The 26,244-nt window shown below is 35.2% G+C and overlaps 2 protein-coding genes and 1 long non-coding RNA gene across 7 annotated transcripts in view; all 3 read right to left on the bottom strand.

Annotated features, from left to right (window-relative positions):
- Nucleotides 1-10,088, bottom strand: part of LOC129940399 (uncharacterized) — a 66,106-nt gene extending 56,018 nt beyond the window's left edge. Inside the window, exons 1-2 of one of the 4 annotated variants that reach the window (XR_008780677.1) lie at nucleotides 5,390-10,085; nucleotides 5,083-5,281 (exon numbers count right to left, since the gene is read on the bottom strand). Coding sequence is in view for 3 of the 4 variants with exons in the window: in XM_056048718.1 (XP_055904693.1) it covers nucleotides 5,083-5,281; nucleotides 5,390-9,131 (3,941 nt within the window). In the remaining variant the exon portion in view is untranslated. Of the gene's footprint in view, nucleotides 1-5,082; nucleotides 5,282-5,389 lie in introns of all 4 variants that reach the window. The other 3 variants (XM_056048718.1, XM_056048719.1, XM_056048717.1) reach the window with 3 other exon arrangements.
- Nucleotides 10,089-15,345: 5,257 nt separating this feature from the next.
- On the bottom strand, nucleotides 15,346-22,088 carry LOC129940411 (uncharacterized). Its single transcript, XR_008780679.1, has 2 exons — nucleotides 21,373-22,088; nucleotides 15,346-20,450 (listed from the first exon to the last, which is right to left on the bottom strand). It is a non-coding gene; the product is annotated as an uncharacterized LOC129940411 (long non-coding RNA).
- Nucleotides 22,089-24,130: 2,042 nt separating this feature from the next.
- LOC129940402 (MOB kinase activator-like 2) overlaps nucleotides 24,131-26,244 on the bottom strand; it is a 393,909-nt gene continuing 391,795 nt past the window's right edge. For both annotated transcript variants that reach the window (XM_056048723.1, XM_056048722.1), the window contains one exon: nucleotides 24,131-25,511. In XM_056048723.1, coding sequence (XP_055904698.1) covers nucleotides 24,614-25,511 — 898 coding nt within the window. In that variant the 3' untranslated portion in view covers nucleotides 24,131-24,613. The remainder of the gene's footprint in view (nucleotides 25,512-26,244) is intronic.

Here is a 26,244-nt window from a genome sequence, read left to right as displayed (position 1 = left end):
GATGAAAAAGTTTACGCAGTGGTTTTGCCAGCGATGAAGAACACCTCTTTAGAACAATTGGGGAGATACTATCCGGGCCAGCGGATTTCTGTATGTCAAGGTCTTTCAGTACTCTTGCAACTGCACGAGTGCGACAGAAGATTCGTCCCATAGAATCATTTACGCTCTCAAGAACAGGAGGACTCACAACACTCTCCGGTAGCGTCGAATTAACAGAAAACAGTGCTGCAAGCTAAATTGGCTTTATCAATCGAGCTTACATAGGGAGTGTCATTGTGGACGAGCGTTGGAACCGAGGATGACGTGGTGTTTCGTATGTTTTTTACAAATGACCAGAAATTTGTACTACCTTTGGGACATTGTAGTATTTTTTGCCTTAATTTCTGATCAATGACCATTACATGTCTTTCTAGCTTGTTTGAACTTAATCCGGTTTTCCTCAGTCGGCTTGGCTTTGTAACAACGGAAACTTACACTTTTGATCCTAAAAACCTCTTTACAGCTCGAATCAAACCATGAGTTCTCTTTGGGTTTGATATATTTTACCCTGTTCTGGATAAAATTTCTCATCCCACAAAGAATTAAATTTGTAAACACGTCACTATCGAGGAAGCATAGCGACCAATTAAAATTCCTGAAGAATTCATTGAGACCGTCCCAGTTGGCTTTTTCATATTGCCAAACGGTTCTAATAGGAGTTTTTTCTTTAACTGAGTTTTTTAGATATGAGAATTTTGCAGAGACTATAAAATAGTCTGATGTACCTAGAGGCAGTAATACACTGATTGTGTATTTATTAGGGTCAGAGGTAAGAAACAAGTCTAGGGTGTTAGCGGATTGACCTGCAACGTCAGGGATTCGAGTTTGCTCATCGACAAGCTGAGTTAATTTATGTAACTCAATTCCAAAAGTTTTTCAAAAAAGATTGGACCAAGAACATAATATGAATCGAAATTTCAACCCTTTTCCAATAAGGCAGCACAAATTCTCCAACTTTTGACCAATGGACGATCCAGGGGAGGCATAATATGAGCCAAAAAGTTTATGCAGTTAGGTTAAACGACATTTTCCAAAAATCGGTTTGCTTTAAAAAGCAACTAAAATGCTTGTGTCACTCAATTTAGAATTTGGAAAAACTTTAGTAATGCTTTAAATTATTTTCATAAAATTTGTTTTTAAGAAAAAGGACAAATATTCAGGTTCTAAAAAAACAAACCTTGAATAAAAGATCGAAAAAATTACGTCAAAAAATCAAGACATTTCTTCATATCAGATCCTCTCTCATTTTCTGGGTTTTTGAATTTTTGTAGCAATATTAGAAATGGAAACAAGAAAAGTTTATTTTATTTTTGGAAAAAAGCTACGTTTCAAAACAATTTCTGTGTAAAATGCACCAAAAACCCTCTAAACTTTTTTCTGTTTTAGCTCTTAAATATGGCATATTTAGATAACTGTTAGAATCTTCGAATGCTTTCATATGTAGTGAGTGGTCCAAATTAATAAAATTTACCATATAGTTTTATAACTAATGTTGTCACTTCAGCCCTTGAAAGGTGTAAATGTAAGGTTAGGATGCACAGAACATTAAATTTTTTTTTAAGCTTTCAGTCGATACCTCATTTGTCTAGTCGGCGTATGAGGTAGGTTTTTACCAAAAATACCTTTTTTCGAGTTGGGCGGACAAGCGGTTTGGCCCGAGTTTCTTTTGCCCGCCCTCCTGTTTTGAAATCTTTAAGTAAATCCCAATAGACCCGTTGTACATCTTTGCAGTCGGCTGAAGAGGTAGGAATGTATCAAAAAACGGTACCGGAATTAGCCATTTTGCCACGTCATGGTCTATCCATTTCTGGCACTCAATTCCAGTCGGCTTATGAGGTAGGGTACCCTACGCTCGCCTCCCAGACTATTGTCGTCTAATTTAAATGATATTTTAAGTCATCCGGATTTAGTTTGTTTGGTGTTTTTGTTATGAAATCGTTTTGGAAAGTATTTAATTTAAGGTTGCCTAAATTGTGCCACATACACTTAGTTGTCAACAAAAAAAAAACGAATTGCAAATTGTCTGAGTTTGTCTTGTCACCTATTAATGAGTTTTAAAACACCTGGCTTCCAAAATTTTCATCTATAAATTATAACATTTTATTAATTTTAATACAATAGAAATATTTTGTTTCATTTTAACCTCTTTCAATATTCAACCGCTTATTTGGTGAACACTGCACAACCACAGTCTTTCCTTCCTCGGATGTTAGTTCAATTTGATGCATTTTTTATTTCAATTTATTTTATAATTATTTAATTAAACAAATTAAACAAATTGGCAAAATAACTTTATTTAAATTTTTTTAAATCACGAGAAAAAAACACAAAGCACAGCCAAATCAAAACGTAAACAAAAAAAATGACAACTTCGATTTTGACATTTCTTACGAGTCTGTTCTAACCTGATCTGACTCAAAAGCAAGAACAGAAAAACGTCAAAATTTGCATTTTATTTGCTCTGCATTTATTCAACATAATCGCTATAATCGTTCTGATTATTTTTTTTTAAACATTGGTGTTCCTTTGAAGCATAATTTTTTTTGATACCAAATACATGTATGCTTCCATTAATCAAGAATGTTATGGATGAGGTATTTTTCGATTATAACTCTTTTTTTAAATTTAATATTTATTAATCAAAATGATATTGAAAAATAGTTGCAAGCTTAAATCATCAAAACAAACTATAAATATTCTTGGATTAAATTAATTAATACAGATTTTAATAGCTTGTAAAAAAATTTGAATTCAAAAAATTGCGCTCGCACCCTTAACTTGATGGTTCTTCGAACGCATCTTTGATACAGTAATCCGAAGTTAAATTTGAAATTTAAAGAATTTCGTAGTGATTGCTGTAAATGAGTGGATAAATTATATCAAAGTATATTGAACACGCTTCTTGCAAGACAAAAATGTATGTTGGTTCGCTGTCAACAAAAACGACTGCAAAACTAAAGCTAAAAACTGACTTTTTCATCGAAAAAAAAAACTAAAAAGAAAAATCTGAAAAAAACTTATTAATTCCCCATTTTGTTTTTGCTTTGCAAAATTTTTACATCTATTCATGGACTAATTGTCAAAATTACAAATACAACAATGTAAACAAACGGGTTTGGGGGAGTGAAACGTACGAAAGATTCCGATCTTGGTAAATGGAGTATTTTTGGTTTAAATCACTTAGACATTCTCAATAATTGGGCATCGCTTAGACCATATTATGACGTTTTTTGTTTAAAGATCTTGGTTTACATTTATAAAAGTTCAAGCTCACTTTAAAATTGAAGCCAATGGATCATTTAAAGAGAACGTACGTTCTCCGAGTGGAAGATATGGCCTTGGACGACATGTGGTTTAAAAAAGATGATGCCTTTGCCTCCACATGCTAACACACCACCAATAAAAATAATTTACTTAATCCCGGAACGCATTTTAGTTTTTACACATTTTTCGGAGAGAGTGAAATGACCAGAGTGTCATGCAACGCGCCTCTTCTAACCACCAAAGTAAAGTACCGTAAGAAATTATCTATTTTATTTGTTAGTTGTCTGGCGGTAAAAAAAAGGCTGGCATTCTGGTTTCGACTGCGACTGCATCACTTTACCACATTGGCACATCCCAGAAAAAGAATTGTATTTTTAAATTAAATTCATTTATTTTTTGTACAGTAAATTAAGTAATAGAATAAATTAAAGTTTTGTTCACCAAAAGGAGAGAAGAGAATTATTTTTGTTTGGGCATAAAAATCCAAAGTTACACAGCACACCTTACAATTGATTTATTGTTGAGCGTGTTATCTCAAGAAATAGACCAGTCACCTCGTCCCTGCAAATTAACGCATTTACACTCTTTTGTTTGGGCCAACGTTAAGTAGTTTTTGAAGTATCTCAAATGGTTTGCGTTTAATTTCTTTTGGAAAATACCATACAAAAATTAAGTATTCACTTTACTTTATAAATCAAACTTGTTGATGACCCTTCATATAGACCGTAGTGCTGATTGGACATTTCATAAGCCTCCTAATTAAAAAATATGCAAATACAAACAAAAAATCAAATTTTTGCACAATATTTTCCTTTGCAAGTGTTTTAAGCCAAAAACATCAAAAACATTTTTATTATGTCATTTTCAGTTCGTTGTCACGTTGTCGGTCTGATTCTGTCGGTCTGATTCTGATTCTTTTCTCTCGATTAAAATGTTAAAAGTCAAATTACCATTGTCACCTTAACGAACGAAATACACAAATAAAGAATAAACTAAAAAAAATATATTAACATCATTAAGTCTCCATAAAAGGGTCAAACGGTGAGTCATGCTCAAATTTTAAGCATGATTTTAAGACAGTCACATTTAATAACCGAGACTTTCCAAATTAAAGCTGACTTGAATTCCCACAATTGTTTCCTTATCAACTTTACAGCTTAGAAGAAATTCTTGTCATTCTTATAATTAAAGTCTTCACTTCTTTTTGGCACGAGTTTGTAAATCCATAAATGTAGAAATTACATCTTCTTCTTTTTCATCTACACTCAAAGCCATTGCATCATCTCATCCCAATACAATAAGCAAACTTTTCTCATTAATCTGTCACATAATCCTGCCCCAAAAACCAGTTTCAAGTAGCGTGTGCGATTCAAACCTCTGAATCATTCCATCGCTCAAGCCAACGAATACAAATACCGTGGGTAGATCAAAGATAAATATTTATCGCCTTAGTATCTACACATATCTCTTCCCAGACACTTACCCCCAGTCTAGACAACAAAAAAAAACAACAACATCATAATTATGTGTAGAGTAACTTTACCATATCTGGACAAAAAAAATAAAACTAATATTTAATCCAGTTTTTCTATTTTTACACGCGTTTCATTAAAAACCAAACGAATACGTCATCTTATCCTCTCCTAAGCTTATACCAAACCACCATTGATAAAAATAATAAAAATACTAATCTACATTTTTATAAAGAGTACCACTACCCACTAAGGAAGAGGAGGATGAGAAAAACAAGGTGGACGGAAAAAATGAACATCTAAATACCTCTCAGTAACAGCACCTCCAGCCTGTCCATTATTACTATTGCCCTGTGTCGTTGTTGTGGTCGTCGTCATCGTCATCGTTGTTGTCGTTGACTTCTTTGCTTCTTCTTTTTTCCTCCGATCCTCGGCTGCGGCACGCATTGGATCATATTTCGCACGACGTTTCCACATCGCCAGTTCAACTTCCTTCTGTTTGGAAACTGAAAGAATCACAACAACAACAAAATAAAACATCCATAAACAGACAAAAACACAAAACCACATAATGCAAGTTTAATAAAACAAAATACAAAAAAAAAGTCTCTTACCAGAAGTATCTCTCCACGCCGCTGAAGCAGATGTCCCCCGTCCAGATGTGGCCGATTTGACACTCCTATTGGATGCTCGAGTTGCATCCGTCCTAGACAAACCCATGGATGCGCTGCTGGGACTGCGTCTTATCTCCGGCTTCAGGGTGCTCTTGGCATCGTTCTTTCGCAGGAAATTATTGCCTTGTGCTGGTTTATATTTAGATATATCCATGTACTTTGGTTGGATGCGCTTGGAATTAGCATTTTCAATTGATGACGATGATGGATTTGTTGCGGCCGCTGTAGCTGAGTGCCCTACAACGGCGTTGGCTGTTTGGAGAATTTGTTTCTTCGCCGATGCTAGCGAATTAGGTATGTGTCCAGCCAAGCGGTTCAAACTTGAATCACGTGGCATCGACTGTCGCATCGAGGAGCGTGGTGCACTCTTGATGGTGCGTCTCGGTAGCTCTGGAGTATTGGGGCATGCTGCAACTCCAGCCGAAGATAGGAGATTCGGTTTGGCAACTCCGTGACCGACAGTTGTACCGGCAACCTTCTGTTTGCTCCTCTCGATTCGCATCAGCAACGCTTTGTTGTATCTGGTGTTGGTCAAAGGCACGTCGTTCGTGTGCACCTCCTCCGAGACCACCAGATCGTCGTTGTAGTCTTCGTAGTCTTCATGGGGCGAATGGATGTCGTCGTCCGATGACCCGTAGTACTCTACATCGACCAAGTCGTCTTCGTCGTTGATGTAGTAGGCCACATTATCGTCATAGTCGCTATAGACATGTCTGAATGTGGTGCTACTGGCTGACTTTTTGATTGCTGATACTGGCTGTTGCTGTCCTCCAATATAATTGTGCCGCACTGTCGGTGGGGTGTACAAGTTATTGACATTAGGTCTCTTTTGATGGTGTTGCTGTTGCTGCTGCTGATGATGTGCTGTCGTGGTGGCTCTACACTTTGTGGAGAAGGAACTTGACCTTCGCAGTGGAGACAACTGCTGCTGCTGTTGTTGTTTAATCGATGTTGGCTCCACGACGACTCCCCTAGTTTGATCGATGCCATAATACTGTTTGTTTGTCAGCAAGGGCGGCTGGTGTTGTCGTCGTGCAGGTGACACAGTTAGTGCTTGGGCGTCGTAGGAGTTCTTTCGTGCTCGTGGAATTTTCACATCCAGTACAAGTTGTTCGTGGTAGCTATTTGTCATAAGGTTGTTGCCAGGCGTTCCCCGTTTATTCAGGGGATTAGTTAGGAGCAGCTTAGCCTCGATGCTATGCTGGGGACTGTACTCATCGGCGGAGTAGTACTGGTGGCGATTTGGAACTTTCTTCGGTGAATCTCTGGAGGATGGTGGAGATTTTATTGAGTTCTTCCGCGAGAGTGTTTGCTGTAGATTCGATATTGCCGCGGCGGTTTTCTGCAGATACAAGTCCGTGTTATTGGGATCGTCCTGTATGATGTTCTGTAAGGAAGCTCTTGTATGACTGGCGCTCCTTGCCCGTCCAATCGAGTGCATTGGCGAGGGTATCTTTGTGGGCGACTTTGGCGGTCGCTGGGCGGAGACGTTCGGATCCGAGGCGTAATCGAAATCCCCCATCCGGAATCGATCCATATTCTTGTTCCGATATATCATGCTGTCATCGGTTGGGGGGTCCTCCTCGGGCGCGCCACAGTTGTAACTCCTCGACATGATGTCATATTGTTGTTGGTTAGACTGTTTGACGGGCGATCCCTTGATTACCGAGGCAACACTCCTCGCACGGGCATTCCTCGCCCATTCTTGAATCCAGTCGTTCTTCGTCTGGGCAGTCTTCAGACCACCCGTGTCGGAGTGCTTGCTCACTGGAGATTCGGGGGATTCTATTGCAGACAGCACCTGGGCGTCGGTTTGTGTGGTGAAGACATTCAAGCGGTAGCCGGATTTTTGATGGTCGGTGTAACCTCCGTTGTAGGCGGCTCCCGAGTTGGACTTGAGCTTCGCTTCGGTGCTAACGTATTCGGAGCTATCGATTTGCGATGTGGACAAGCTACTGCGCCGTGTGAGTTTTGGATGAGAGTCCAGTGTGGTCTTTTTGGCGAGAACTCCACTCGTTGTCACGCTGGTGAAGGTTCCAACATCTGGATCTGGTGGAGAAGCTTCCTTGAGTTTGTGTTGTTCCTGTTGGTGATGATTCTGCGGCTGTGTCTGTTGGGGCTTGACCGTGATGTTTCTCACTCGAGACTTGATCTTTTCCAGATACGATGTCTTGTTGGTTGGAGGTTTGTACGGCGTCGTCGTTGTGTCGTGATAGAAGTTCACCTCGAGTACATTATTCCGTCGTCTTCCCTGCAAGCCCGTATGGAGACTATTCCGAAGTGGAAGGTCCTTGGGACGTTGATGCATATGATTCCCTGAAGAAGACACCTCGGAACTGGTTGTGGTTGTTTTATCGATGTTCATCAGATCCTTCTGCTCTTCGGTGTAGTTATCGCCGTCCAGGGTGTACGTTCCAGCCTCACTTACGTTGTCGTTCAGTGCCATGTTGTGGTGATAGTCGTCCAGAGGGGGCTGTGGACATAAAAAGTCAATCTTCTGCAGAGCCATTTGCATTGCAGTCGACCGTGGAGTAAACGGTTTGTTGGAAGCAGTCTTCTCCCTTCGAGGTGGCTCTGGTTGGGAGTTCAGCGTGAGATTCGAGGGCTTGGTTTTGACCTTTTTCGTTGTCGCAGGCGCAACTGTGTTGGGAGTTTTGTGTGGAATTGCCGGTCTGGGATGGTTGTGGTTTGTGGGATGATGCTGCGGCGGCTCTGTTGTACTTGAACGCGGCGACCAACTGTGCCTCTTTGTGGCGTCCTTTACTCTGGAAGTGCTTCTATCACGTGCACGCATTTTAACCTTTACTGTGGTATCGGGAGCTGCGGCAGGGGCGACTTCCTGAGGTGCACGAGGGCTGCGTGGAGGTGCTGTAGGTGTTGGAGGTTCCAAAGCGGAGGGTGGTGTTGCCTCGGCACCTTCCAACTTCGACATGGACGCCCCCCGCCGATGCCGATTCTGAAATCGCTCCACCATACTCTTGTACTTGGCTGCCGCCGCCACCGACGAGCTCGAGTCTTTGACGGAATCATCTCCAAAATCGATTGTAAATGCCAGGCATTGTTGCTTGGCCGTGGCCGACGACGCAGATGACTCATCGTCATCGGCGATCGTGGAATTTGGCGTCGTTTGGCTTTGTTGTTCGTCATTTATTGTCATTCCGGTTATGGAAGCAGCAACAGCAGCAGTAGTCACATCGGCAGCTGCCGTTGCCGCCGCCGACGAGTGATTCTCATTTTTCTTATTTGGAGAAGCTGCTGGCATTGCTGTTGTCGTCGTTGTTGTGATTGCAGTTGCAGTTGGTGCTGTGGTGCTAGTGGACTTTACCTGCTGCTGCTGAATGACATCATCGATTTTTTTCACATTCTCCGGAGTCGCATCGGTTTTTTCTCGTCCATCGGAAGACGAGGCGAGCGATGTCTCCTCCTCGTCTGCCTCGTTGTGATGGTTGTGGTAAATGTGACTGCCCAAAATGGCCCGGTCCTTGTGACGATTACGAGGAGTGGCCACAGGCTTGGCTGTCGCATCACTATTATCGCATTTTTGCTCTAAGAAAGCAGCCCGAAGTGTTGCCGATGCCGTTGCGGATGGAATTGGATCTGAATTTCTGGTTTTTTCAAGGGGCTTGATATTTTTATCACTAACCGAAAGTTCACTCAAATGTTCAGCTCCCAAGTCATCCATTTTTCACACACACAAAATATGCTGACAAACCGAGAAGAAAGAAAATTTCTAGGAGTACCGAGGACGGGCAGAGAATAATTCGATTTAAATCACAGGCACACACAAGAACACAACGCAGCCGAGACAAGACACAAGAGACAATCGAAATGGAAATAAGATAAAGACCAAGGCGTCTGATAGAATCTAAATTAAGTATCAGGAATTCAAGGTTCCTTTTTGGGTGATTTCCCAATAAGTTTTGTAATTTGTTTCTTTTTTTTTAATTCAAAACAAAAATTGGAATTGTCACTTAGTAAGTAAGGAGCGAAGCGAAGCGGAGCACCCTCGGTGCTTTTCACTCATCCATCCATACACCCGATACAACCAGTTGAGTAACAGAGACAAACAAATGGGTATATTTTGACGTCGACGGAATTATGTTTACATATTTTTGTTGTTCGTTGTCCCAAATTCGATTACATGCGCGCACTCACTCTAACTAAGCAGCTTTTAATGGACTTGGATATGGAATTGAAAAGAGAAAGCACTATTTTTTTCTTTTTTAGTTTAAATTGAAAGGAATTTCCTTCCTTTTTCTTCTTATCTTTCTTTCAAAAATCGTTTCAAGGTGGACAATCACTATTTTATTTTTATTGAGCACTTGACATTCTTTTTTAATTAAATTTTATTCACAGATTAATAAATAGATTATGAAATAAAATTAAGGAGAGTAAAAGATTTTGTGGAAATATTGTACGAGGGAAATTTATTGCAGTAGCAGTTTGGGTGAACGAGCAAGCGGACGAAAAGAAATTCGCGAATGCGTATCTTTTTGTTTCTGATTGGAATTTTTCACTGAGTGCGAGTGGAAGTGGAGTGGCGATTTTTCAGTCAGTTGCAGTTGGTTGGTGTTTCTCTTGCTTTTTCTTTCTTGTTGGAGTGGGGGAAATGTCAGTGGGAGTAGAAGTGTTACTAACTTCGGGTTGTTAAAATGACGATTTTACTGCATTATCGACAATGGAATGGACGTATTCAGCAAATAGCATGTAGTGTAAAAAATGGACTTAGATTTTAATATAACTTTTTCAAAAGGCCTACAAAAATTCAAATTATTTACTTTATAAAAGAGTAAAAAATTATTGATTTCACGCATGAAATAAAACCATACAGGAATTTAATAAGATGATTTTTTCAGAGCTTGAGAGTTTTAAATAATAATGCAAAACAGAAATTTTGTTGGAATGACTTTTTTATTATTAAAATCTGTAAAATAATTTCAAGGATTTATCCACCGCAACTATGAGTCACATAGTTTATTCAATTTTTCACTACATTTTTGTGTAGCTATTGGCTTCAATTGATTAGGAAGTTTCTCATTTGCAGGTTAGTTATTGTATTTAACGTTAGCTGCTTCCTCATTTCGAAAGAAATAACGACTTATGATGTCCCCAGCATGTAAGCCGATCGAAAACGTCAACTTCAACGGATATAATTGTGATTGGGCAATTTTGCTTATTGACGAAGGTAACCTGACGAGTTTCTTTGAATTTAACAACACCTCAAGTTTTTGTTTCAAATTTTGAAACGTTATTCTGGGGTTAAACGATCCATGATGAATTGTAAAACTTTATTTAACAGAATTACCAACACAGTTTGACATTCTCAACTGTTAAATCACAGAAAATAATTATTAAAACTCCTCTTGAAGCTGAAAGACACAATTTATATTGGAGTTTGTTGGGCGGTTTATATAATTATGATTTCTGAGAATTTTCTCAATCAGTAGGAGAATTAAATATAAACACATTTCACTACATCACTTCTTTCTCAACTTAGCAATTGAATTAGCTTTGCAATTTATTATTTTACTTACTTACTTAAGGTGGTGCTATACAGTCCTGTGTGAACTAGGGCCTCACCCAAAAAACTTCACCATTTGGCTCGCATCCTAGCTAGATAGCTCCAGTTTCGCGCTCCAAGTTGGGTGAGGTCACTTTCTTTTGGTCACTTTTCTTGTAGTCTTACTCTACTGCGCTGTCCTGTAGGCGTGGATTCAAAAACTTTCCGAGCTGGAGCATTGGTTTCCATGCGCTCTACGTGACCCAGCCATCTCAGTCGTTGGACTTTTATCCTTCTGGCTAAATCTACGTAGCTGTACAGCCCGTACAGCTCGTCGTTCCATCTTCTCCTCCACTCCCCTTCGATGCATACGGGACCGTAGATCGCACGAAGAACGTTTCTCTCGAACCGACCTAAGGTGCTTTCATCCGCTTTTGTGAAGTCCATGCTTCAGCAACGTATAGCAGGACGGGGATGATAAGGGTTTTATATAGCAACACTTTGGTCCCTCGAGAGAGGACTTTACAACTCAATTGCTTTCTTAGTCCAAAGAAACAGAGGTTAGCAAGAGTTATTCTGCGTTTGATCTGGTGTTGTTTTGTCCGTTTACAGAGGAGCCTAGGTAGACGAAGTCCTTGACTATCTCAAAGTTACGTCTGTCGATGGTGACGTTTTGACCAAGACGTCGGTGTTGTCTTGACGACAGCATGTACTTTGTTTTTCCCTCATTAACCGTTAAACCCATTTTTTTTGCCTCTGCCTCAATACTCACAAAAGCCCCATTGACATCACGCTGAGTTCTTCCGATTATGTCAATGTCATCAGCATATGCCAGTAATTGGACAGACTTTTGAAAGATAGTGCCTCTAGTGTTGACGTGTGAGCTCTGCACTATTCTTTCAAGCACGATGTTAAAAAATCACATGGCAGCGCATCACCTTGTCTTAAACCTTTTTTGACATTGAAAGGTTCTGTTATGTTGTTTCCAACCTTTATGGAGAAGCGTGAATTCTCCATGGCCATCCTGCACAAACGGACGAGTTTGGCAGGGATGCCAAAACTAGACATGGCTCTATACAGCTCGTCCCTGTAGATGCTGTCATATGCGGCCTTGAAATCGATTAAAAGATGGTGGGTGTCGATTTGGTGTTCTTGGGTTTTTTTCCAGGATCTGACGTAATGTGAATATTTGATTGACTGTGGACTTTCCTGGTCTAAGACCGAACTGATAAGGATATGGTTGTAGACGATGGGTTTTAGACGTTCACATAATACGGCAGAGAAGATTTTATAGGTGATGTTAAGTAGACTGATTCCTCTATAGTTGTTGCAGTTTCGAGATTCTCCTTTTTTCAGGATAGGGCAAACAATACTGAGGTTCAATTAATCGGGCATGCTTTCTCCCGACCATATCTTACAGATAAGTTGGTGCATGCTCCTAACCAACTTATCTCCACCTGCTTTAAAGAGATATGCATTCAAGCCATCCGCTCCAGCGGCTTTATTAGGCTTTAGCTTAGATATGACAATCTTTTCTTCGTCTAAGTCGGGAGGACGGGATTGTTGGCTTTTGTCGTCTCTGTTGAATTTATCATCCTGCCTGACAGCCGAATTCGGTTTGTCGTCCCCGTTATACAGTCTTCCGAAGTGGTCTTTCCATATCCTCAGCATTGGCTACGGTTCCACTATGATGTTTCCACTTTCGTCTTTGCAGCCTTCGGTTCTAGGTTTATGACCTTTGAATTTCGTTTCGCTTGTTCATAAAACTTTTGAACTTCATTCCTGCTTTTAAACCTCGCAACATCTTCGACCGGACGCTTCTCACGAACTCACTTTTTCGTTCTGAGAAGTCGGTGTTCCTCTTCTGCTCATAAAGCTCATGAGCAGCTCTCGTACTCTTATGCAGCGCCGCTTTGCGTGCCTGTTGTTTGGCTGCAATTTGCCTGCCGACATTCCTTATCAAACCAGGGGTTCCTTGTTGGAGGCTGTTTGAAACCCAGCACTTCAGAGGCAGCTTCTCTGATTGCATCTTGGCAATGTTGCCACTGGTTTTCGATACATTGTGTTGGCGGCAGAGAACTTCGAGAGAGGTAACTTGTAACTCGGTCGGAAAAGTATTTGGCGATCTCTTGCGATTGTAGCCGTTCGACGTTGTACCTTATCCCAGCACCTCCCTGTTTTGCCTTGTGTCTGGAAACCCGAAATGCTACCTTGGCTGCAACGAGGTAGTGGTCCGAGTCGATGTTAGCTCTTTGGAAAGTTCGGACATCCAAGATACTGGAAGCGTGTCTAGCGTAGATCGCAATATGGTTGACGGTAGATTGATCTGGAGAACTCCAAGTTCCTTTGTGGATGTTGAGGTGTGAAAAACGCTTACTGGCTACCATGACGTTTCGCCCCTTAGCAAATGCCGAATTTAGCCTTGATGCGGATGGTCATTAGGCGCTCATTGATGCACCTATAGCTCAAGACTTCTTGCTTAAGTCTGGCTCCAATGACAAAGCCGCATCCAAATAAGCGCTGTTGGTTTTCGTGGTAGCAGTAACCATAATAAATATAGCAGTTTTTCATCCTCTTTTTGCCCGGCCCATCTCATCGTATTTCCTGGACCTGCCCTAATTCTTCGGCAGCACGTGGTCTGTAAAGGGACCTAACATTCCACGTGCATATCCAAAGTTCGTTGTCCTTAATTTTTTTCCGTAGGATGTCAACAGTAAATCCGTTCGTATCCCAAGCTTGTTGTTGATTCGCAACTTTGATTTTTTTACGTGGCCAGGAAGTCGCCCCGACGGCACTCCAAGGATGGGGAGCCGGATAAAACCGCTCCATATAGGCCTGGGCTCCGAATAAGTCAAAGAAGCCCTATAAGGTGTTCACTAAGTAGTTCAACCTTACTGGAACTGTAGACGCCACCGTTGATTCCATCTAGGAAATTCCTCCGCTGCTGTCTGGATAAGGAGTGAAAACACCTCTCACTCGTTTGCTGGCCCCAACAACTTTCCACTGGGGTTGGAACCCAATCTTCAGTTGAGGTACTAGGCACCCGATGTTCACCAAAGGGAGGTGAGAGTAGGAGTTGATAGACAGAGGTGGGTTTTGAGAAAAGCTTGTGTCCTCTTGAATACACATGTCTACCATTTGAACATCGCATTTATTATTTTGCCTTCTAAATAAAAGTTTTTTTGTCTTTTGAATACTACTCGTGTCATGATTGTAAGTGCGTTGAAATGTCATGCATGAGGTCTTGGAAATGTTAACTGACAGAAAATATTCCCTCCGGAAAATAAAAAAATACATTTTTAGATAAAAATAAATGCGTAATAATTTTTTTTTCTCAAAGAAAATTCTTTTTCTGATTTCAGATCGATCAGTATATAATTTTCATTTCCAATCAAAGGAAAACACCGTCAAATATCTATTCAAAAATTTTTCCAAATGGATTTCAATCATAGCTATAAGTGGCCCCTTACTCCCTGTTATTTTCTTGCCTAAGCAAGTTAGCTTTAAATTGTCTTGTCACCACCGTTTTCATGTTTTTTTGTTACTCTCCTTTTTTAATCTTTGTATCTTCCACATAGTTTTTCTGAATGTCAAAAACTTACGAAACCAAGCCAACATTTCTGTAGTACTATTATATTTTATCAAATTTCGAACATACTTAAAAGTTTGGAAAAGAAAAGGATCGAACTATATTTTGAAGTACGTCATAACGGTCTTTAAATATGCTTACCAAACTCATTGTTGCCCAATTTAGTCCCTAGCTGACGTTTAAGGTGAAAGTTTAATGTTCATATTTAAAAATCTCAAAGTTTTAGCTATCAAATGATAGTTTTTTTCAGATTGATTTTTGGTGGTCCTTTCTTCAAAAACCTTAAGATAACTCATCTTTTGTACTTTCGTCTTCATACTTACGTTGTTATCAATTACATATATCTTAATTTATTCTCCTGATAATGCCAATATTATTAGCGAACTCGAGCCTGGAATAAATTGTGCCGCTGCAACTTATCAATCTAATGGGAACATTTCCTAGATTTTAATTATGTAATACCAATATGCGTGATTCCGTTGACGTTAGAAACTGAATTCACTGAATTTCCAGGTATTTGAACTTTTGGAGCTCCTAATTGGCGGGCTATCATAGAAAGTTACAATACAAACTTAAGTCTGAAAATTAAGCTGCTTACTTTTACAACTTTAGTATAAAACAAATGTTGCTTCAACATATTTGACACTTTGATCTGATTTCAAATTCAAAACAAAAATGGCGACTACGTACTGTTTGACATGCATCTTCCTATGGTGTAAACTGGCTGTTAAGTCACAAGTCACAGTCTACACGTAACAACTTTGGAATTCTTATGAAAAGTCTTATTATGTAAATAAATATATTGAGTCAATTTTAAAGCGTTCATTCTGTTTTATTATCGTTCAACATTTTCAGTTGTTTCGTTTTTATTCTTTTATTTTTTAATTTAGTATGGATAAATGTTTATTTTGTGTTTTATTTTGTTTTATGTGAAACTCTTTGGATAAGGTAATAATACTTTTATTTTTGTTTGTTTTGTGTTTAATGTAAGCTTTTATTCAAATCGCTTGAAATTCTAAGTTAATTTATTTGACTTTATTTATAATAATAATTTATTTTATTTTGTGTTTGTTTTTCTTGTTATAGGAATTCATGTATTCAGTTGTTTTAATATTTTTTTAAAATATTTTCTTTAATTTTTTGGTTTTATTTTGACTTGAAGACTTGATATTGATATTTTTATGTACCGTAAAATACATTTTAAAGATTTTTGATTGATAAACAAAAATAAGCAGATGAATGTGAGGCGATTTTTTTGTTAAGTTTTAATATTTATTTGTTTAATTCTTTTTCAATTGGTGTAATGTGTGGTGGCTTGGTGACTATCAAAAACTTACCTACCTTTCGCTCGCAGACATTCTGTATGGAAAAATAAATAAAATTGAAAATGAAATGACAGTTGATGGAAGCAAATAAAATAAGACAAACAATAAATTATTATTATTTTTTTTATTTATTTAATTTTAATGATTTTTTTTATTATTTTTTTATTTTATTGTATATTGTTTTCTCTTTGTGTTGTTTTTTTTTTTATTTTCATTTGTTTTTGTATCACTTAAGTATAGATTATTATTTTTTTGTTTTTTTATTTTATAAATCTTATACATTTTCTTTTTTAATTTTATTTTTGTTTTTGTAAATTACTATAGACAATTTTATATAGATTTGTTTTCTTTAAATTTATATGTAGCTATACAGTAAAATAATAAATTATTAACAGGATTCTAATTAAATATTCAATTAAGTTTTTGTTTTTTTATATACAAATATATATGATTGAAAATGTTTAAAGCGTTAAAAATAATTTATAAACAATTTGATTGGTCACATTATGTAGTTGTATTCACTTTGTTTTAACAAGGAAATATTTTTAAAATGAAATATCAGTGGTTTAGTAGTGAACAAATAAATAAATAAACAATTTTAAAAAATAATGTCAAGAGAACTCAACTTTTGCACCAAAAATTCAAATGTATCGTGAAAATGTTTACATAAATGATAAATTTGTTACCATTCAATTCAGTAAATGGTCCGAAAACTCCAAGAAATCATATTATGGAACTGAAAACTTTGCACTTCGTTTAACAGCTTGGTGAAAAATGAAGTTGGCATTTTTATAACCTAACGTTTTGACGTACCAAACTGTAAAGTTGAAATTAGTTTGAAAAAATATTATTTTAAAAATTCAAATCAAAAAATCTAACATGGAGAGCAAAATTCTTTTTGAAAAATACGTACATATGTTGTTCTACGTTTATTGTTTATTTGGAGGGAAGAAATGAGATGATTTTGAATTGGAAAATCCAGAATCCCAATAAACGCTGACATTTATGTACTTATTTATTCACAAAGTCAAACAGATGTTATGATTTAACCATTTATATTTTTAAATGTTATCCTAAATTCATTGCAGAATACTACCGATTATAATGAAAAGTATTATGTTTCTCTTTTTCATATTGTAAAGATTTTTCCAAATTCAAACTTGTGAACAACACTTTTTTAAAAAGTCAACTTGACTTTAAAAATCTGACAAGTTAGTGTTGTTTTTAGACAAATGAACATTGCATAGAATTAGGAGTAAGTCCGTCGGTAACTTTTCGAGTAGATCAGACGTTATTTTTTTGAATTTGAAATCAAGACTGAGTTAATTTCTTTATTGATTGATACTCAGAAACTTTGGAACATGAAAAACATTATCAAAATTTAATTATTAGAACTCAACTTAGAGGGAAAATGTTATTCACTTTTGGATATTATTCACGTTAGCAGACACATTTCAATTGAGTAAAGTATTCTTGCGATTCCCGATGACAGGTTGAAATTGAAAATTTATAATGACGAGTTCTAGGGGAGCAGCTATTGCTAAATATCATTTATCACTTCATCATTGGAATTTGTTTTTGACAGATCGGTGATTTCGATTACTGGAAAAACTTTTCCTGATTTAAATCCATTGGAAAATTTTGTCTGACAGAAGTTTGTAAATTATTCTTGCGATTCCCGATGACAGGTACAATTTGAGAATTTATAACGAACAACTCTAAGGGGAGGTAATGATTAGCTATCATTTATCATTTCATCATTGGAATTTGTTTTTGACAGATCGCTAATTTTGATCACTGGAAAAACTTTTTTTAATTTAAGTCCATTGGAAAATTTTCTCTGACAGAAATTTGTCATTGTTTTTATTAATATTTTATTGAATGTGGTGCCTTTTTGATCAAAAATGTAAATTATGTATTGATCGATTGGAAATAATTCGAGTAAAACTATACATTTATTTTTCATTATCTTGAACAAATGATTTTATTATGAAACGAATCGTTCCACTGATTTGGGTTCCGATTTCACACAATTCCAATGACATATTACTGTCAGAAAAAAAATGTATGGTGGATTTCAATAAGGGCTTTTTTTTAATGAAAAGAAATATTCACTGAATTCCAATGATGAAGACCTATTAAAGCTTTGACTAACTCCATAAAACTAGAGTACAGTAAAGGGACAGTTTTATACACAACTATTATTATTTGCATCATTAAAAAATTAGTTTTGATATTTAGGGACCGGTTATAGCTATCAGTAAAACGTTTGTTTTTAGCAAAAGATTGATGCAATAAGATGAAGCCTATATTCAAGTATTTTTTCAAAAAGATACAATGCATTTAAAGGTTTATTTTTTTAATGATGACATTTCATTTAACTGAACAGCTGACTGCCAAAAGCTAAACAAAATTCCATTTCGTTTTACTGTTGGTGTTCCAATTATTACTGTTCTGATCACATCATCAAACATTTTACTGGTAAAAAGAACAGACCAAAACTTGTCTGAGGAGTGAAGCTCGATGTTATGATCGAAAGAAAACAACATTTACGAGTAATGACGTAAATTTAGTGATTGCTATAAAATCTCATTAGTAAAACATCTCAGATTCCTCCTGTTTCAAATTTTACTGATAGCTATAACTGGCCCCTTAAAAGCAAATGAGAAAGTCAAAATGTTAATTATATTTGGAAACTAAAGCTATAGATGAAGATCTCTTTTATAAAATGCAGAACCTTTCTTTTTAAATGTGAAAGCGTTCCATTTTATTTATATTCTTATTTCCATCTGTCAGTTTTGCTTTCAATGAAAACATCTAACCTCAAACATTTTCAATTCCAGTTACAAAACTATTGTCCTGTGACAGAAATTTTAAATGATAGCTTTAAACGACCTGTCAAAAAAATGCAAGGCCCTTAGTTCATTTTTTGGTTTCAATGATAAAATCACTTTCGGAACAAAATCGTTCTACTTGACGCGTTTCGTTTGCCTTATAATATATAGAATACATACTTTTTTGCTTAATTTCATAATTTGAATGATCGCTATATTCGACACCTGTCAAAAATTTCAATTATTGAGTTGAATGAAAACAATAACTGGCCCTTAAAAGTTCCAAAAGCTTGAAATTGAAAAGTTCTTGGGGATATTTCATTCATTCATACGGTCTTGAAATTCGAAGAGAGCAAGAAAACTCAATATTCGGTAAAAGACAGAACTTTTAAGGCCGTGAGCCTATTTGACCAAGTTGCTTCATTTAGATATAGCTAGCAGTACGATCCTTTATTGAAAATTGAAACATTCGGCAATTTTTAACTAATTTACGTCAATAAATTCGAGGCGTTTAATTAACACGATCTTCGTTTCTCAAACAAAGAAATTTTTGTTCTTTTTGCTGCTGATTTACTGACGGTAATTTTTTAAATGATGCCATATCAGAACAGACAAAATTGAAAAGCCATTAGTAAGTCAAAAATGAATATGTTTGACATTTGACAGTCAGCATTAAAATATTATAAGGCGCCAAATATAGCTATCATTGGTTTTCATAATTGAACACAAATATTGGAATTGTTTTGAGAGGTCGTTTATAGCTATCCTTAAAAATTTCCTGATTGAAATCCACCGAAAAATTTTTCCTGACAGAAATCTGTCATTGGAATTATGTGAAATCGGAATCCAAATCAGTGGAACGATTCGTTTCACTTTTAAATATAAAAGGATCAGCTGAACCGAAGGAAAATGAATTTCTGTCCGGAAAATAAAAAAATATATTTCAAGAGAAAAATAAATGCGCAGCTACACTTTTTTCCCAAGAAAAATTCTTTGTGTGATTTTCGATTGATCAGTATATAATTTTCATTTCTAATCAAAGCGAAACACCGTCAAATATCGATTAAAAAATTTGTCCGGATCGATTTCAATGATAGCTATTACTGACGCCTAAATGGATTTAAGAAGTAAATTTAACTTTCAAATATAATGCATTTTTTCCGTAATCTTTTAAATTAATATTTGACTGCGTTTCCCCTTGATTAGAAATACAAATTATGTACATACATGTACAATATTCTGACCGATCGGAAGTCACACAAAGAATCTTTTTTGAGAAAAAAAATTAAATTTTGCAGTTATTTTTCGATGAAAATGTATTTTTATATTTTCCTGCACAGTTGACACTTTTATATTCAAAAGTAAAATGAATCCATCCACTGATTTTTATTCCAATTTCACAAAATTCCACTGACAGATTTCTGTCAGTAAAAATTTGTATGTGGATATCAGGAAATTTGTTTCAATGTCAGAAATTGTTCATATAAGCTATAAACGGCCTGTCAAAAAAATTTCAAAGATTGGTTTCAATGATTAAACCAAATATAGCTACAACTGGGTCCTTAGGTCAATTATTGTTTTCAATAATGAATTTGCTTTCATTTGGAACAAAATCGTTCCACTTGAGGCGGCGGCGGGCATTTCATTTGCTTTGTTTACACAATACACACTTAATGGCTTCGCTTTCAATTTCAATCTGGACAAATTTTTCTTTTCAATGACATACGTTGTGAATGATCGCTATGTTTGACACCTGTCGAAAAGAAAGAAAGCATCCAAAGAAATCTATAACTGGCCCGAAAAAGTTGCAAAAGCTTAAAATTTGCAAAGTTTGTATGGATCTATCATTTTCGATAAAAAAATATTGGTTTGAAATTCGAAGAAACCACGAAAATTCAGATTTCGGTAAATGTAAAACTTATCAACTCCGTGAAACTTGTTTAAGTGTTTAAATTTACTTACAGTCAGCATCAAGATCCATCATTGAAAATTGAAACAGTCTTCAATTTGTGTTCATTTTTGCTGTTAATTTAGGCGCCAGTTTCAGCTATTATTGAAATAAATCCGGAAAAATGTTTGAATCGATATTTAACGATGTTTCCCTTTGATTAGAAATGAAAATTAAAGATCGATCGATCGGAAATAACACAAAAAATTTTTGTTGAGAAAAAAAAGTGTAAATGCGCATTTATTTTTCTCTTAAAATGCGTTTTTCTATTTTCCAGACGGAAATTCATTTTCCTGAACAGCTGATACTTTTATGTTCAAAAGTGAAATGAATCCATCCACTGATTTTTATTCCAATTTCACAAAATTCCACTGATAGATTTCTGTCAGTAAAAATTTGTATGTGGATATCAGGAAATTTGTTTCAATGTCCGAAATTGATTATATTAGCTATAAACGGCCTGTCAAAAAAATTTCAAAGATTGGTTTCAATGATGAAAACCAAATATAGCTTCAACTGGGCCCTTAGGTCAATTATTGTTCTCAATAATGAAATTGCTTTCATTTGGAACAAAATCGTTCCACTTGAGGCGTCGTTTTATTTTCTTTGTATTCACAATGCACACTTATTGGTTTCGCTTTCAAGTATAGCCTCAAACCCAATATGCTCAATTTCAATCTGAACAATGCTTTTTTCATACGTTTTGAATGATCGCTATATTCGACACCTGTCAAAAATTCCAATGCTCGATTTGAATAGTAAAAAAAAATGAAATCTATAACTGGGCCTTATACGTTCCAAAAGCTTGAAATTTGCAAAGTTCTTGGGGAACTTCCAAGGCCGTGAAACTTTAATTTAGTTAAAGCCAGCAGTAAGATCCATCATCGAAAATTGAAACAGTCTGCAATTTGTGTTCTTTTTTGCTGTTGATGTTGAATCAATCCGGAAAAATGTTTGAATCGATATTTGAAGATGTTTCCCTTTGATTAGAAATGATAATTATATATCGATCGATCGGAAATCACTCAAAGAATTTAAAAAAAAGTGTAATTGCACAGTTATTTTTCTCTTAAAATGCGTTTTTCTATTTTCCAGACGGAAATTCATTTTCCTGAACAGCTGATACTTTTATGTTCAAAAGTGAAATGAATTCATCCACTGATTTTTATTCCAATTTCAAAAAATTCCACTGACAGATTTCCGTCAGTAAAAATTTGTCGGTGGATTTCAATCAGGATTTTTTTTTTCAATGACAGAAATTTTTAATGGTTGCTATAAACGACCTGTTGTTTTCAATGATGAAAATTAACGATAGATATAACTAGCGTCTTATTTGCAGTAATTTTTTAAATGATGCTATATTGGAACGGATAAAATTGGAACGCCATGAGTAGTCAAAATTGAATATGTTTGACATTAGACAGTCAGCATTAAAGTATGCAAAATGGAAAATTAACGATAGATATAACTAGCGTCTTATTTGCAGTAATTTTTTAAATGATGCTATATTGGAACGGATAAAATTGGAACGCCATGAGTAGTCAAAATTGAATATGTTTGACATTAGACAGTCAGCATTAAAGTATGCAAAATGGATTAGGGAAATAAATCCAACTTCAAATTCATTGGGCTGGTTCAGACAACATAAGATACTTCGTTTGCAGTCAACTTCATTATTTGAACGTACATTTGGACTAAGGAAACTTTACTTCGCTTTACTTCGCAAACTTCTACTTTAAGTTGATAGTACAAAAAGTACCAACTAAATTATTGTCTACAAAACACACCTCACGAAAGCTACAAGTCCATTACGATTTGTATTTTGTATTGTAGAGAAATATTACTTATTTCTTTTCCAAATTAACAAGAAACCTTTTTACAGAAAGCAATAAATGAAGTTGTGGAGAAAATAATAAGAAAATAAATAAATCATAGAGTAATAAAGTTCAGGTTTCAGTTGAATGAAAAAACATGACACAATTGCCATTTTGACATAAGTTTACTTGACTTGATAGTTAGGAGGATTTTCTTTACTAACTTTGCAGTCAACTTTCCAATAAAGTTGCGTTTATTGGAAGGCAATTTTTTGACAGCTGTCCAATCAGATACTAGAAACTTGCTTACTTTTCAAGTCCCCTATGTATTCTGAACCTGCCGATTGTTTCGATTTGCAAAAGAACCAAATAAATTGGAATTCATCTCATTGCATCAATCTTTCGTATATGAAGCTCTAATTTGTTAAAAAATGAACTATAAAAAAAAATATGTCGGCCCTTAAGAAAAATGGGTGATGTTTCTGATTTTCACAATTTATTATATTTTGGAGATTTATAATCAAAAAAAAATGCCATCGTTAAGTTTTCTAAATTAGTTTCCCAAATTCTCAGATTTAACTTTCCATGACGAAAAAAAAGAAATGATAAACCTAAAAACGTATGAAAACCAAAAATAAAAATTAAATAAAAAAATGCCAGTGGTTCATTTTCAGTTGTGTATTTTATAAGTTTTGTTTGTTTTGTTTTTGTTTTTTATAGAAGAGAGAGAAATAATATTAAATTTAATAACAAAAAACTATGTTTTCTTGTTCCTTTTTTTTTCTTATATTAAGATCACTTTAAATTGTTTCTTTTTTTGTTTTTTTTTTTTTTTCATTTTTTTAATATAATTAAATAATATTAGTTCCTTATATAAAAAAAAGTAATTTTATAACATTCTATTTTTATTATTTTTGTGTTTCACTTAATTTACAAATTAACAAATCAAACACAAACGCACTCTTGCATAAAACAAAAAATTATTTTTTAATTTTATTTTTTACAAATAAACATTTAGTATATATTTTTTTTTAAATTTTTATCAGCAATAATTTAAAAAACCAATCTTCTATTTGAATAAAAATAAAATAAACAAATATTTTTATTTCCAGCTTCACATAAAAATTAAATATATATTTATTTATAAATATAAACTAAAAAAACACAATTAAGAATTACAAATTGTATAGTATTTGGTTTAAAGTTTAAAGGAAAGAGAGAGAGAAAAAATAAATCACTTTTGTTTTGTTGTTGTTATTTAGTTTCCAGTTGTTTTTTTATCCTTCTTTTGTGAATATAAATATATTTTTTATTTTTTGTTTTTTTTTTATTATTTTTACATATATTTTTGTTTTTAAGGCTACATAAAGAAGAGTTGTGTGTTTTTTTGTTTGTTAATTCTATTTAACCTTGTTTTGCTTCAAATTTAAATATAGCATTTTTAACTGATGCTACGGCATTTTGTTTATTTAAACAACTTCAATTTGTTAATATATTGTATATATATAATAGATTTTTTGCTTTTTGTTTTTTACATAAAATTATTTGTTTTTTTTTTATTAACTTCCTTGCGTTTGATAACAATTTAATTTAATTTGTTTGTTCTCATGTGTTTTTTTGTTTTGTTTGTTTGTTTTATTAATTCACTAAAAGATTTGTTCCTTTTTTAGGTTTATTTTTATTTTTATCATCAAAAAATATAAATTACATTATTTTACAAATAAAAGTCTTGGATGAACTTTTATTAATTAATAGGTTTTGTTGTTTGTTTTTACTTTCTTTAAAATTAAAGTGTTAAATTAAAAACGCAAACACTTTTTATCTTTTTGTTTTTTTTTTCAGCAAATACAAATGTGGTTTTAACGATTTTTATTTATAGTTTTTTTTTGTTAATTTAATTTCTTTTGTTTTATTTTGTTTTTTTTTTTTGAAAAAATAAACTTTAGATAATTTTCAAATTGTGGTGTGTGGTTGTGTATTTTATTTTTGTGTATGTGTTTTTGTTTACATTTACGACAAATATTTTAACAATTAAATTGTTCTCTTTTAAAATATAGAAATAAAAACAGAAATAATAGTAAGAGAGTGCAAAACAACGCCATCTTTTGGTGGTTGCCATAATATTTGTTATGGTAGTAGGGTAAGTTGCAAAAACTATGCAGTTGTTGTATGTGAAGTGTGTTGTTGAGGGGTAGGAGAATTATTACTACTGTTATTACTACTGCTATTGCATTGCAACATATTGTGTGTGCTACCGTTGTGATGATTATTATTAAAGCCAATATGGCTGCTTTTTGCTGTGCTACCGCCGATGCAGTAGCCACTAGTTCCACCGCCCGTTCGCATATCACCGAATTCACTTGTATTGAAGTCCCCCAGGATCCCGCCCATCAGTCCACCACCGCCCCCAGCACCGCCTCGAATATCTGACTGCTCACTGTTCAGACCTCTCTTAGCTTCGGGCTGCGTGCAAATGGGCTGCGCCATCGCATCACCATCAATGAGACGACCCGACTGCAATAAATTGACATCCTCACTGGCACCAGTGACAGTGCCTGTCATCGTTGTGACAGCTGTACCCGCATGCACTGACGCTGTTGCTTTCGCCGCAGACGACATTGCTCCACCGCCGCCCGTCACCGCAGACGAACCCGTCTGTATGGAGGCTGTTTCGCTGGAATTGCTTCCGTCATCGGTTAGGCGCAACGCCACTTCGAGATCACGCAGCACATCTGTTTCCTTCTCATCGATTAGGTTAAAGCGCCTGTGCAGGGCCGTCAAATGGGCAAAGGTTAAATTTAAATGTGTGTGTAATCCTAGGAGGGCGATTTCTCGGAAATGCGCCGCATATAGATGAGCTATCACATGAAATTGCAAGCGTAGAATTTTACGGGCGATCGATTCGAACGAATTTGGGAATTCGTTGGCGTATTTGGTTGGGAATATTAACTCGTCACTGACTGTCTTTTGGGTAAATGTCATGACATAGTCGATATATTGAGGCGCAGCAACACGGGTCTTTTTACCCTTTTCATCGAACCATAAGTACGTTCTGTAATAAAAAAAGAAAAGAATAAATTATTTTAAATGCTTTTAACTTGTTTTTATTTAATTAATCTATAAATAAGAATGATTAAATTTTAAAGTGTTTAGCTTCAAAGACATCTTAAGGGTAAGTTAAATAAAAAGGATTTTATCTGTCAAATGAGTCCATACGAATAACCAAACTAATAATTAAATCCAAGCGACTCTGAATGTAATTTTATTTTCATATGGATCTGAACATTGCCATCTACGAAATAGCTGTCAAATAATGTGAATAATCAAACTCATTAATATCCAAGCTACACTGAATGCATTCCCTTTCTCATTTTGGTATTACTATTTGGCGTGTATGAAGTGCTTCCAAAGAAACCTTCTTTTTAAGTAATTTAAGAATTCTTTTGAACTTTTTTCAAGAGATTTTGAATTCATAAATAAAAAGTTTCCATAAAAATAAATGAAATCCAACCAACATATTATCATATCGAACTAAAAGTCTTCTAAGAAAATACTTTGCTGCCAACGAACGGATTACTTAAGTGCTTTTTGACAGTTATTTTTACATTTCAAATGCCAAAAAAGTTAAAAGGTAAAATGTTTTTTGTGATAAAAAATAATTTTAAATTTTATTAAATAAAAAGTGTAATGAAAAGTTTCCAATCTGTCAAATGACCCCATGTGAATAATCAAACTAATTTAATTAAAATTGACCCTGAATTCGTTTACATTTTCGTATGGATCTG

Source organism: Eupeodes corollae, chromosome 1 (genome assembly GCF_945859685.1).
Source record: "Eupeodes corollae chromosome 1, idEupCoro1.1, whole genome shotgun sequence".
Lineage (NCBI taxonomy): Eukaryota > Metazoa > Arthropoda > Insecta > Diptera > Syrphidae > Eupeodes > Eupeodes corollae.
The sequence above is the reverse complement of the archived record's forward strand: the minus strand, read 5'-3'. Positions and strand labels throughout refer to the sequence as shown.